Below are 14,287 nucleotides of genomic sequence, written 5' to 3' on the forward strand. Positions count from 1 at the left end.
ACATACTTTGCATCGTGCGCCCTCAAAAAAAGAAGTCACCGGCGGCCACTGCTGTAGGGGAAGTTTAAAATATGCATTTTTCTGAAGCTCATTTTACTAGATAACCAAACAAGTAATTTATTTAAGTAGTTAAAATGTTTAAAGTCAGATATCCCTACTGAAAAATCCAACTAAGACCAGCATAAGATGGCTTTAGCTGGTCTCCCAGCTTGGTCTTAGCTGGTATTGCTGGTGTAACAAGCTGGTCTAACTGTGTTTTGGTCACTTTTTAAGATGGTTAAGCTGTGTTTTGGTCACTTTTTAAGCTGGTCTAGCTGGACTTGGCTGGTCAGGCTGGAAGACCAGCTGACCCACCAGCTTTGCCAGGCTGGGAGGACCAGTTTAAATCAGCTACTGTCACCTTAAACCAGCTAAAACCAGCTACCAGCTTATGCTGGTCTTAGCTGGATTTTTCAGTAGGGATAGTACATAATTTCATAGAAGACCCAGCATCCATGGCCGATTGACAAATCTGGATTTAAAAACATACAGGAAAACAATAATATAAAACCTATAAAACATGCAATAAGTGAAGGAAAGGTGTTTTTTACTCCATTTTGGACATATGTTGCTTATAGGTACTCTATGCCTTACCAAATTAAAAGTGAAAAAAAATTGATCAAGCTTTTTGGAGATCATTTAATTAACATATTAAATTATGCATTTGGTAAATGCTTTTTATCCATAGCACAATGCATTCAATCTATTCATTTTATCAGTACTCCCAGGGAAACAAACCCATGAAGCAAATAATGCTACCAAATTGAGCTATATTAGGCTATTGTAATAAGACACTACACTTTCATACACCTGTCACTGCACTGTAATTTACAGGTCCCACAGGTGCAAAGCTGATAACAGGTTATTTTTACAGTATATGAGTCTAATAAAATTAGTGTCAATTTGCAGATTCACATTTTTAGAAGTGTTAATAACGTTACATGCAATTAAACAGAGCTGCATATTTTAGATCTAGTGGGTGTGTGCTGGTAAAAATAGCACCTGTTCTTGTTCCCATAAGTGACTCTACGTTTTATCCACTTGGTACAATGTCAAATTCAAAACAAAGCTGCTGTTTGATCGCTAACGTATAAGTTTTAGCATTAACTTTACCTTAAACACGCTACAACCCGTTGAACCCTTTTATTAATCAATCATTTAATCAGGTGAGACAACAACTACAGTGTTTTGTGCAGGAATCCACAGTTGTTGCGCTTTTAAACTGTTGAACTAAGTCTCTCTGTGCCATGCAAGGAGTATAAAATAAACAAAAATTAAGTTTGCGTGATTTAAGTGGACACGTTTGCGGATTTAAAAAATAAAACCGCGCGAAATATTTAGAAGTGACAGTTTTAACGGTCACTCACCTTCTGCTGACGGCGAGCCATATCTGTGGGCTGCTTGGCGTTAAACGGATACGCGATACACCTCAAAACAAACACGTAAATCTGTAGTTTAATTTTTCTCTCCGCTTCCTCTTTCTGAAGTCTCTCCTGCTCGATTTTGTCCGCCTCTGCAGGAGAGGGCACAAGTTCCTTATTTTGGGTTCGCGGAGCATCTGTCGAATTTTCGGGTTTGGGGCTCTTTTTAACAGCTTTGCCGGTTTTAACAGGCGGTTCGTCCTCAAGTGGAAGTTCCCCCTCAGATTCGTCGCTGGAGGACGGGTCCAGCATAGTCGACACCCGAGAAGCGGTAAGTCCTCACAGCTGTGGGAAAACGAGGAAAACCCTAGCGCTTTCCAGCGACCTCCACCGAAAAAAGCTTTTTTCCTCAGAGAATGTGTCAGATGTGTCAGTCGCGAGACTTTTAAGGGAGGAGTCAAAGCGCGAGAGATCGTTGACGGGTGAACAGAGGCGCGTTCTCCTGTTGAGGACCGAGGAGCGCACGAGCTCTCGGAGGTTTGTGTGGAGTTATGCGAGACAGGTAGGCAACCTGTGGCATGGACCACATTCAACACGTGGGAGGTTCCCTTCTTAAAGGTGCAGTCTGTTGATATGGATGCAACTTTGCTTTTTATGAAATCCTTATGTCCGTTTTTATTAGTAGTTATTATAAAAAAAGTATATTCATTTAATATAAAAGGCGTTGTTCATACACATCCAAAGTAGATCACTTAATAATGTAAGTTAGTTGTAACTTTATTCTTAGCTTTTGATACTTTATCTGCAAGAAATGTACAGATAAAAATGTAAACTAAAATATTTAATCATCTCTAGACGGTTTCAGCAGTAATAACATAAACAAACAGCTTTCGTGGAACAAACTTAACTTCCGGTAAACTTCCACAAATAATCAATAACAACAGAGTCATTACTTTAATGATGAGTGACCTTTTTTAAGCTTTGCCATGTTGGCTTTTATATGAGAAGATAACAAGCACTTTAATATTAAAGGAAGGATGTCACATCTGAAATAGCAAGATGGTATGTAAATTATGAGACAATTTCATGTATTCATATTTGGTTGAACTACTTTTTTAAGAAATCTTTTTGGAAAAAATAATAAATCTTTATAACCCATGTCTGTCTTAGAGCAGAAGCAGTAGTGCAGGGAATACTTTTTCATGTGATGACATGGGGTGAACATACTTTAAAAAAAATGGGAGCATAAATTAAGAGTATACCCACTTCTCAAGGAACCACGACACCACTGAACAGAAGTGTCGGGGGCATTGTACTGTGTACTGTAGAGCAGTGGTTCTCAAACTGGGGGCAGTGGCAAGGGTATCCCCGGGTTAATGACATTATATTATAAAATCAATTTTTATCATAAATTCTGTGTAATTAAACCATAGAAAAATAAGGCTACTAACCAACAGCACATTGTATAATTTAATATGTTTTGTTTAATTCAAAGTCATCAATTTTGTTTGGGGGGCCATGAAGGGCCTCTACTGTTTGGTTTAGAGAAAAGCTTAGTTAAACTCTGAAGTCAGTCAGTTCTCCCTTATTTGCATTAACTAAGAAGTAATTAGATTCAACAGACATGCTGTCACACAACCCAACAGTGACCTTGAATTGAAGTGACTGCTGGATGTGCGTATGCATTTTTATACGGTTTACAGAATTAGTTCTCGCACTTGCCTCTGACTACAAATGTCAACCCTCGAACTATGCAGACTGCAGGTTAGCTCAACTTTATGAGACACATAACCTTGTAGAGTAAACATTTTGATTGTTATACACTATTCTGTGCTGTATATTGTGATCCCAAAGAGGAAGGTAGTATACATAATAGATGTAGAGATATAGAAATTTTCACAGTAACACAATTTTATGTACCTCCAATGTTTATTTGTTTTATTCAAATTAGTAAGAATTACTGCCAGAACATGATGAATAGTTCCTGTCACATTTAAATGTGTTTTTCTGGCAAAATCAGTGAAACACATCTGAGTGAATCTGTCATACTGTGACCATGTGGCTTTATGTCAAAAAGTTCACTCCAAATTAACTATGATATTATAAATACACACATACAGAGAATAATTGTATGACATATTTAGTCTCTTTCAATGATAAAAAAAATTGTAACAATGAAACATCTCATAAAGACCACTTCATGACAATAGATTACACCCAAATGGATGCAGAAAATGCTTGTATTTGCATTTCATATGGTGTGTTATAGACAGTTACAGTGCTGTACGAACGTCAAAAAAATCAATAGCTATAACCAATGGGAAGTTAATGTTAAAAAACAAAACTATCCACATTGTTTTTGTTCAAAAAGTGAAAGCTATTATTTGCTGGCCACTAGGGGGAGTGTTATCTGCAAACATTTTTTTTTAAAGTTAACTTTGATGAAAACACAATCTGTTCATTTCAACATCCTACACATGGTTATTTATCTGTATATGCACATGCTACTATATAACAAAAATATATAATATACATATAAAAATTTGTGCAAAGCAGTTTTTAGACAGTCAACCAACAGGACTAACCCTATCGTGCAAACTGACCTTTAAGGCTAAAGAAAAAATACACTTATAATACATTATACATTCTGTATAAACATTGCACTGCGTTGACTAACTGTGAAGGCAACTCATTGACAGGATTTCTAAAGTCAAATCATTGTACCTTTTTCTTAATAAACAACAATTTTCACAAACACAGAGCCTAAGCAATCAAGGACTTGTTTACAAACATTATAATACAAAAATATAAACAATTTTGTTCAAGCAGAACATCTTCTGGAACCCAAAATCTTAGTCTTTACAGCCGTCTGTTGTGTTGCTTGAGGCAAGCGGGCCACACTTTATTCCAAGAAGTCCACCGTGAATCTTAAAACTAAAGGGTTCATTTACTAACATTGTCACAATGATGGTCATACTCCAGTGATATTCCTTACTGGTGCCCAGTCTGGGTAGGTGTCCAAGTTAAGCAGAGGTGTTCCCCATGTTGTAAGAGCTAATAGGACTGTAAGAACGCCTATAACGTTAACACCCAGACCTGCTTTCACCTGAAATTACACGCAAAAACTTACTTACTGTAAAAATTTATCGTTATCAAACTTGTGACGTTAACATTCGAATAAGGACTCACCATATCCATGCTTGTAACATGGCCGTATGTGAAGACAATAGCATTAGGAGGGTTAGACACCGGAAGCAGGAAGGAGAAAGACACACACAGGGCTGTAGGAATCAGCATGTACAGAGGATTCACCCCAATCGCCTCCGCCTGGCAAAGAGAAGAGTCTGAAAATTATTAAAAGCGCTGACTCTTACGTAACACGTCAGGAAAATCGGAGAAGCAGTCATACCAATGGGGCCAGTATAGGCAAAAAGATTGTGATTGTGGCAGCATTGCTGGCCACCTCCGTGATCGAGGTGACAATAAGGCAGGCGATGGTGACTGTGGCTAAAGGATGGAGATTTCCCAAGGGAGTCAGCAGTTCAGCAACCCAAGATGACAAACCAGAAGTCTGTTGGGTGAAAAACAGGAGAAATTAAAATGTCATCTTCCAAAGGCATGAGCGTCTTAAAACAGCAAGCGGCTCAGGACTATTCGACAATAATACACATAACAATAATTAACCATTTCTCGTAAAGCTACTTTGACGCAATTGTAATAAATTGTAATAAAAATTTGTAAACATTGTAATAAAAAAGTGCTATATACAAATTACAAAACAACATTGTAAGATTGTTCAACACAAATTTATCTTGTTACCTTTTTGTAATTGGAAATATCAAAAAAGTACAAATGGTAACATATTGTTATATATTGTTTATTTTCTGTCTTTTAAGCAAGGTTTGTACAGTTTGGTCAACTACTGTTGATTTTATTGTGCTTTATAAACACATTTTGATTTGATTGTGTTGACCCAAGGACAACATTTTTGTAAATAAAACCTAAACCCACCCCAAACCCCCTAAAAATCAAAGTGAACTTATGAGTGAAAAACATTACTCTAGAAGCAGCTAATCCTGGTTGTATGCTTAAACTTGAAACAAATTGTAAACTTATTTCTGAAATCTGGGTAATTGAAATGTTTTTATAGAGTCAACATAATGTTGCCCTGAGGACATCAACCACTTGGCAAAATCAGGAGAGGCAGCTCGCTCTGTCTTTTCATGATATTATTGCAAATTTATGTTATGTTTAATTAATGTCAAACTCTTGCTCTTATTTTTTTATTCTTTTATAGCTCCCCTAGAGTTAAACATTTGATTTTTACCTTTTTGGAATCCATTCAGCTGATCTCCGGATCTGGCGCTACTACTTTTAGCATAATCCATTGAATCTGGTAAGACCATTAGCATCGTGCTAAAAAATAAATAACCAAAGAGTTTCAATATTTTTCCTATTTAAAACTTGACTCTTCTGTAGTTACATCGTGTACTAAGACTGACGGAAAATTTAAAGTTGCAATTTTCTAGGCAGATATGGTTAGAAACTGCACGCTCATTCTGCCGTAATAATCAAGGACTTTGCTGCCGTAACATGGCTGCAGCAGGCGCGATGATATTACGCAGCACCTGAAAATAGCCCCCTGCTATTAAAAGTTATTAAGGGGACTATTTTCAGATGCTGCATAATATTATTGCGAGTATATCATTGCGAATATAGTTCCTAGCCATATCTGCCTAGAAAATTGCAACTTTTACATTTCTGTTGGTCTTCGTACACAATGCAACCACAGAAGAGTCAAGTCCCAAATAGGAAAAATATCGAAACTCCTTGGTTATCTTTTAGCGCAATGCCAATGGTCCAGTCAGATTCAATAGACCATGCTAAGCTATGCTAAAATGGTAGCGCCAGACCCGGAGATCAGCTGAATGGATTCCAAAAAGGTAAAAATCAAATGTGTAACTGTAGGGTAGCTGGAAAATGAGCATATTGTCAAAAATAGTGTAGTGTCCCTTTATTGTAGTTTAATATGTTGCCTGTAGTTTATCATATTCATTGATTAAATATTTGATCACAAATATTAAAGTATATTCCATTTCATTCGATTATAATCTATTTATAAGGACAATAAAATTTGCAATGATACTCATATATATATCTCCCAGTTTTTCTATTTTTTATTCTTCATTTTTCTTGTCAAGGTGCTTTGAAGCTATAAAAAACCTAGCAGTGCTGTCTTTTGTATTCTGTCTGTAGCTATTCTTGAAGCATTGATTGTATTTTGTACACGGTACTTGTGCATATGATAATAAATGACTTTGACTTAAAAATATTTTCAACTGAGAAACACATATTAGCACTGAATCATCTTGCTCTCATAAATATACTGATACTGTATGTATGCTTGTTAACAATGAAGTCATAATTTAGCTGTTTGTCAAGACAAAATATTGCATATGGAAAACCTGTCACTGCAGTCGGCATTGAAGATTTTAAAGACCAGAGACTTGCTATGACATTTTGGTGCCTGGATCAAAACCGAGCTGGAGTCTTGTTGATAAGACCCCAACCCCAGTCCACCCACACCAGAAGAATATTAAGACATAACAGCTCTTGTTTCCAGTCTCTGCATGAAGAAGTTATGCTGAAAATAATGCCTCGCTGACGGTCTTATAATAGTGGCATGTAATTAGCTTGAACAAAACGTCAAACCAGACAGAATAACACAGACGAATTGTTGTTCTCTCTGAAACGTTAATGGGATCCACGCTGTTTGAAGTCTTTTATGTGATCAGTCTTTTCATTCATTTCCTCTAAAAGAAATGAATGTTTAGGATTATGGGTAAAGGGGGCCATTGAGCTGGCCAGAGTTGTACAAAGCCAGACTAGCCAGGTTAATTGGATCCAAGCCTCTCTTAATTGATTTTACATAGACTCTATTCATTTCTTTCTGTCACAGATAAAGTTACATTTCCACCAAGCAATGAACCTATAATCCCACCTTTGTGCCCTCGGCCAAAGCGAAACCTCCACCCACGAGCAGACAGATCTCCCACGGCATACAGGCCTGAAATTCCTTCCATGTTATTAAGGCCTCTGTTGCAAGATCGAAAACATTCATCAGCAACAAAATAGCACCAAAACGCTGCAAGCGAATCATTTCGCAATGCAGAAAAGAAAAGATGTAGAGCGAGTACCGTAGCGATCCATGCTTGGCTTGTGTGCGGGGATGATGAAGAAAAAGAAACCTAATAACAGCGCTACTGTGGCATCTGAAGCGTAGCCTCTGTACCTGAACAGATAACATACAACGGATAACTGTAAGGTAATCGTTAAGCAGTTTAGTTTTAATTAGTCAAACATCACAGAACAACAAGAGCGATGAAGTTGAATGATTACAAAAGAAGTTGATAAATGTTTGATTAATGTCACCGCACTACTCACCCAGCGAACAGCGATGACCAGCCTGGCATGAAACCTGGTTCTCTTGTAAACCACAGAACCGCCATCAGAATGAAGATAACCAAGATGATGATCTCCTGCCAGCTGGATCAGAAAATAAACAGTCTGTGAGTACATCATTCGGACATTGCCCACTGGCATATTTTGGAATATTTTACACATTGCACATCATTTGGACATGTAGTTTTTGTACATTTTTATAAAATGGATAACAGGGTTACCACGGGCCATGGAATTCCTGGAATATCATGGAATTTTTAAAGGTCTATTCCAGACATTGAAGTCATAGAATATCAAGGATTTTTTGAAAAAAATTGTTTGCATTTATCAAAATGTAATCTGCTTGTTAAAGGATAAGTCCATTTTCTTAAAAAAATCCAGATAATTTACTCACCACCATGTCATCCAAAATGTTGATGTCATTCTTTGTTCAGTCGAGAAGAAATTATGTTTTTTTTTCAGGAAAACATTCCAGGATTTTTCTCATTTTAATTGACTTTAATGGACCCCAACAGTTTAAAATTGTCGTTTCAAAGGACTCTAAATGATCTCAAACGAGGCACATGTGTCTTACATCACGGATGACGTATCGAAACTACGCCCCAGTTTTTACAAGTGGGGAGAAAGAGGACCGTTCTGACGTTGTTGGATGTCGAATGATACTAATGAATGTTTTTTTGTCAGTTTATTGTTTAGAATCATAGACTGTAAAAACAGATGGCCGACGCCCGTTCGCTCTCTTCCATTGGTGAAAAGTGAAGCCGTCAGTGTCAGTGTCATACGGCGCTGACATCTTGGGTTTTGAGTCTGCGCAGTAGCGATTTCGGGATCAGTGCTGCTTCCTGCTCCAGTAGTGAGCAGGAAGTAAAGCCGCGAAAGCAAGGCCCCGCCCTCGCTCTCGCAGAATGCGCATATCACAGCTGTCAATCATTCCGTGACACCACCGTTTTTATAGCATGAAATAACTAACTAAAAACAAACTTATTTTAAAAACAAACACTTGAATTTACATCAGCGTGATAAAAACGACAGTAAATGACAGAAACGAGCTTCGGAAAAAAGATAATTGAAGTGTAATTGTTTAGTTGGTCTCAAGTCCCATTGAATAACATGGGGAGGCGGGTTTATGACCTATACTGGGACCAGTCACTGGGGGGCGATCGAGACGTTTTGGCTTCACTTTTCAGGCCTTGTGCGGCACGCTTGTTTAGAATGGTCCACAAATGTGCGTTTCATATATGTAACACGTGACCTTTCGACGTCACTACGCAATTACATGAGGTCGCACTGGGTGGTCACACTGCCGGAGGAAGACGAGAAGTTGTGGTTTAAAAGTGCATATTTTTTATTTTTCTTGCCAAAAATGACAAGCGTTTCGCCTCGTTTGGGTTCATTTAGAGTCCTTTAAAACTGTATTTTTAAACTGCATTAAAACTGTTAAGTGTCGGGGTCCATAAAAGTCCATTAAGATGAGAATAATCCTTGAATGTTTTCCTCAAAAACATAATTTCTTCTCGACTGAACAAAGAAAGACATCAACATTTTGGATGACATGGTGGCGAGTAAATTATCTGGATTTTTTTAAGAAAATTGACTAATCCTTTAAGCTGAAAATTCAGCTTTTTATACAGTAAAAGTCAGGGAATTTGACAATTGGCTTAGTACCCTAGGATAACCTCGACCCAAGTCATGGACAAGAAGTCAACATGTTGGATTGCCCAGAATAACGGCTATACAGTATTTTGTATTATCCTAAATTATACTATACAGAATTATACTATACTGTATTTTGGAAGTCCGCCAAGGAGTCTCATTAATATTTATCTCTGCACTTTAACTGGGAATGACATTTGAAATAGAAAATTGAATTCCAACCTTATGGGTCCAAGTGACTTGTACTGATTGTTGAGCATCCTGGCAGTGTTTTTCTCCTTCTCTGACTGCTTTTTGGAACACAGACTGGCACGAAAGCTAGGGATGGGTAGAAAAGTGCAGATGATTTTAATATTCGCTTCATTTAGTCATTTCAAGATAATTATCTTCTGATGAGTGGCCAAAAATCAAACTATCCGCATGCGGTAGTGATCCTTTACCAAAGAAAGAAGGAAATCTCGATAGAATTCAGCTTGATTAAATATGATCATTCTGAAATAGAGAAAAGGAAGAAGATCAGAAACAGAGGTGGGAAAAAAATTGAAATGGGTAGAGTGGAAATGAAGATCAGAGAGAGGGTCAGGGAGCGGCTTACGGGAAAGAAGTCATTACAATCACTCACTTGCTTCCCAGGAACATCCAGTGCAGGAATATCCATGACAAAATCAGCATAATTATGCAGATGGGAAGACAAAGCACAAACCAGTTCCCAAAATTTATGATCCTGCATTCTGGGTAATACCTGAGGAAATAAAACCCAACACAGTGCAATTTTTGGATATGTTGACACATATCCTCACCAAACCAGATATCAGAGTTGGAAATATTAGAACAATAGCAATTGTTGAACTCACTGGTGCATGTATTCGGAAAAAATGAGGTTGGTTGAGGTTCCTGGAAGGGTGGTCAGACCTCCAATAGATGAGGAGTAGGCAATGCAGAGTGATAAGCCTTTGCACATCAAGTGATCTTCCCGGGTCTTATACTTTCCATTTATCAGCGAAGCTTGTGACTAAACATTCAGTATTATACTGTTACGATAATAAGATCATTTATGTTTAAATGTATGTATGTTTACTCACCTTAGTTTCGGATTCCTCAGGAGCTGTCTGAACTGGCTCTATGACTCCTGCTTCAATACTATACGTTTACAAAAAAAGCACACATTTAGTCTTAAATATAAATGAATATCCTGCAACAAACAGTTTTTGAAAGTGTATGCATGGTCACCTTTTAATCTTCTCAGGTTGGTCACACTGGGCCTCGATATCTGCCATAATACATATTCAGTGTTTGGAGGTTTAAGGTTAAGATGATTAATTTCACACATGATTGAAAGAAGTATACCTTCAAGTTGAAGAGCAGGGTTAGAGATGCCATTTAACGCCCCCTTGTGGTCTTTGCTGGGCTCATCGTTTGCATTCAAAACCTGCTGTATCACAGCTTCCACAATCGGCATCACCATCGCAACAGTTGAGGTGTTGCTCAACCACATGGAGAGAAAAGCGCAGCCAACCATAAAGCCCAGCATCAACCTGTGAAACACACACACGTGGAGTCAGATCTGTCACTTCATCCTTATTCATCAACAGATGCAGAACATCTCAATGCCGTGTCTTACATGCCAGGGTTGACACCGACAGCAGTCACTAATCTGAGAGCAATTCGGCGATGAAGACCCCATTTCTCAATGGCTGTTGCTAGACAGATGACCCCGAGCAACAGCAAATGGAAGTCTTTGAAATACACAGAGGCGACCTAGAGAAAGAGCGAGAGCTGATGAATACAATTAATTCTTTGTTTTCTATATCCACATGGCTGTGATTGTATTTCAATTCAGGTGAAAGTACCTGTGAGGACTTCATGATCCCAAAGAGAGGGAAAAGTACAGCAGGCAGAAGCGCAGTTACTGAGAGAGGAAGCACCTCTGTCATCCAGTACACAGCCATTAGAATTAGGATATAGGCACATTCTGCTTCCTGTGAACATGAAATTCATCTTTACATCCATTCAGATTAAATAAAACTTTAGTATTAAAACCCTGATTTAAAGGGATAGTTCACCCAAAAATGAAAATTCTGTCATCATTCACTCAATTTATAGATTTTGTTGTTCTGATGAACACGAAGGAAGATATTTTAAGAAATGTTTGTAACCAAACCGTTCGTGGACCCCATTTACTTAGTATTCTTTTTTCATACCATTGAAGTGAATGGGTCAATTAATGGTTTGGTTATTTCTCAGAAATAAAGGTATAAAAGCTGTCTTTTATAAAGTATACCTTTGTACCTAAAGAGTACATATTTGTACCTTAAAGAAACAAATTGGTACCAAATGTATACATATTTGTTCCTGATTTAAACATATGGGTGATTCTCACGAAATCCAGCATCAGATTTTTTTAAAAAGCCATTTTTTTGCATACATAAGATTAAGGTCTGACATTACTATAACCATTATTTTTAGAGGAGTATATATAAATATTTCCTATAGAATTATTTACATGTTTTAGATTATCATTATCAAAAATGATCATTACCGCAACATGATATTGTATTAAATATATGCATTTACAAACTCATGTTTCGGTAATGAGAACTAAAAAGTTGTAGGTATACAGACAAAATTTCGACTTTTATCTGGAGAGAAAAAATAAGAACTGCTCACAGTCAATTATGTCCCTTCCAACATTTTTTTTTTTTTTTGAAAATTGTTGTGGAGGATGAGAAAATTTTTCTTGGACACATTTATCTTTCTTAGTATTGTCTCTACATTTACCAATGATCACCAAATACCACATGTTTCTTTACTGTAAATGTTTAAAGTATAACATGCACTGAAGCTTTTTATTGTTTTGATTTTTTAATTATAAATATTTCCATGTCAAAGAACCCTAATCCAGTCATGGACATGTTGCGGTAATGAAAAATTTCCCCTTAAATGTGGAAAAAACAACAAAATTGGTTTGTATGTCATTTAAAATCATGTAGTACATGAAGAGATGTTTGTAACTGTATGCTTCTTATTTTGTACAAGTCTCATAAGTCTAACTTCGCGAGAATCACCCATATACGACCTTTTTAAAGGGTAACATCCCAGTACCTTTTTAGAGTAATAAACTCATCAAACTATGAAATAAGACAAATCTCAAATAAATCAAAACTATGTTACTGTATGTTTTATGTATCTTCAAATTTTGACCCTTGGCCTGGATTTTGAAATCTATTAAGCAGCTTTTTGAGGTCTCACCTTGGGAAGCATTTAAAAAAGTATTAAATCAATTCCCATCTATTCTGAGCTTTTATTGGCTGCTTTCTCTTCATTATTCAGGCCAAGTCATTCATTTCAGGAACAGTTTAAATTAAATGTAGCTTTCCAATAAAATAAATGATTACCGTTAACAGTAACATTTTTATCTACAAAGGTATTTCAAACATTTAAGCATACACACTTTAAAGATTTTTAGGATCATGAGAAACATTTTTGTAAGGTTTTGCCAAAATGTCCATAAAAATGTTACTTAGTATAATTTTGAAGTGTTGTAGCAGAAAAAAATATTATGTCGCAAATATTTTCCTTAATATATATAAAATATATAGAAATATAAATATATTTCTTAAATGTAATAATAATAAATTATCTTAAAATGCTCACAAGCAAAGATAACCAGTCATCTGTGATTAAAAATCGCTCTTAACCAATGAAAGAATTTACCTTATTATCATTAATCCTCCAAATATTCCTCAGTAAAATGTACATTTGTAATTGTAAGGTATCGGTGTGTGTTGGTAGCACATCTAACCTTTGTCGTGATAACCAACGGCAGCGGCAGCAGTGACAGTGGTGTAAGGATGATGATCAGGGGTTTCACAGAGCTCCAGGTACATCTAAGCCTCCTCATCCTGTGGCCGATTCAGTCTCTCAACTAAGGGACTTTGCCTTACGATTGGGTTTAAATAATCAGCCGCTGATTAATCTTTGCCCTGGTGCCATCCGCATCCACTCTTACTGGTCCGTTCCGGGCATGTCATAAAGCCTTATGGCCATGGAGATTAAGCTTTAAGATTAGACTCCCGCCAGTCACAGCTCACGCGAGTTGCCCCAGACTCGTTCCATTTGTATTTACACTTTTTGAATAAAGTTAACAACACATTTGCATAAAGGGTTATAAAAACAAGACAGTTATAAACATAAACCCATTGGCACAAGACATTGCGACAGACAGTGGCCTTGAATTCACACCTTTTTTTCTCTTAACAGTAAACGTCACCATCCGCTTTCCTTATTGGGCCCTAATCTGCAGCACAGGGGTCTGTTAAACAACAACCTGTGAGATTTATAAACACAAACTCTCAGAAATCACTCAGCAGGTGATAATCCTTACCAGGGTTTGTTTTCAAGGAAAGGGGAAATTGGTTTAATGGATTAAAATAAACATATATATATATATATATATATATATATATATATATATATATATATATATATATATATATATATATATATATATATATATATATATATATATATAAATTATAGAACATTTTGGACCGAGAGTGTGATTTCTGCGCATATGCTATCCCTTTAACAACAATATTACTGATTCATCCTGCACCATGCATATTTTTGTCCTATCAAAGGGTCTCTAGATTGTCTATATCCCTCCCTCAACTGTAACTACATCTGGCAAGGAGCCAAATCATGGTTCATGGCTGTGTTATATACTGTCCTGTTTGTCCAGCTCACAAGCTTCAAAACAAGTACATTGCGTA

The 14,287-nt window shown here is 36.8% G+C and overlaps 2 protein-coding genes across 12 annotated transcripts in view; both read right to left on the reverse strand.

The window, feature by feature from the left end:
• Positions 1–1,987, reverse strand: part of cadps2 (Ca++-dependent secretion activator 2) — a 150,093-nt gene extending 148,106 nt beyond the window's left edge. For 6 of the 11 annotated variants that reach the window (XM_073868788.1, XM_073868787.1, XM_073868786.1 and 3 more), the window contains exon 1: positions 1,407–1,986. In XM_073868788.1, coding sequence (XP_073724889.1) covers positions 1,407–1,712 — 306 coding nt within the window. In that variant the 5' untranslated portion in view covers positions 1,713–1,986. Of the gene's footprint in view, positions 1–1,406 lie in introns of all 11 variants that reach the window. The other 5 variants (XM_073868780.1, XM_073868784.1, XM_073868782.1 and 2 more) reach the window with 1 other exon arrangement.
• A 1,323-nt stretch (positions 1,988–3,310) lies between these two features.
• On the reverse strand, positions 3,311–13,616 carry slc13a1 (solute carrier family 13 member 1). The gene is made up of 15 exons (XM_055193362.2): positions 13,318–13,616; positions 11,366–11,494; positions 11,137–11,273; positions 10,863–11,050; positions 10,746–10,785; positions 10,598–10,655; positions 10,370–10,527; positions 10,138–10,257; positions 9,738–9,833; positions 7,845–7,946; positions 7,598–7,692; positions 7,402–7,496; positions 4,810–4,971; positions 4,590–4,727; positions 3,311–4,506 (listed from the first exon to the last, which is right to left on the reverse strand). Exons 1-15 carry the CDS (start codon positions 13,414–13,416, stop codon positions 4,372–4,374), a joined length of 1,752 nt encoding a protein of 583 aa, XP_055049337.1. The 5' UTR covers positions 13,417–13,616; the 3' UTR covers positions 3,311–4,371.
• Between the last annotated feature and the right edge of the window lie 671 nt (positions 13,617–14,287).

Source organism: Misgurnus anguillicaudatus, chromosome 6, assembly GCF_027580225.2.
Source record: "Misgurnus anguillicaudatus chromosome 6, ASM2758022v2, whole genome shotgun sequence".
Classification (NCBI taxonomy): Eukaryota; Metazoa; Chordata; class Actinopteri; order Cypriniformes; family Cobitidae; genus Misgurnus; species Misgurnus anguillicaudatus.

Coding starts and splice junctions, on each gene's coding strand:
- slc13a1 (XM_055193362.2), bottom strand. CDS start 13,416: ATGAGGAGGCTTAGATGTACCTGGAGCTCTGTGAAACCCCTGATCATC. Junction 10,258..10,369: donor TTTTCCGAATACATGCACCA/GTGAGTTCAACA, acceptor TTATTTCCTCAG/GTATTACCCAGAATGCAGGA. Junction 4,728..4,809: donor TGCCTATACTGGCCCCATTG/GTATGACTGCTT, acceptor TCTCTTTGCCAG/GCGGAGGCGATTGGGGTGAA.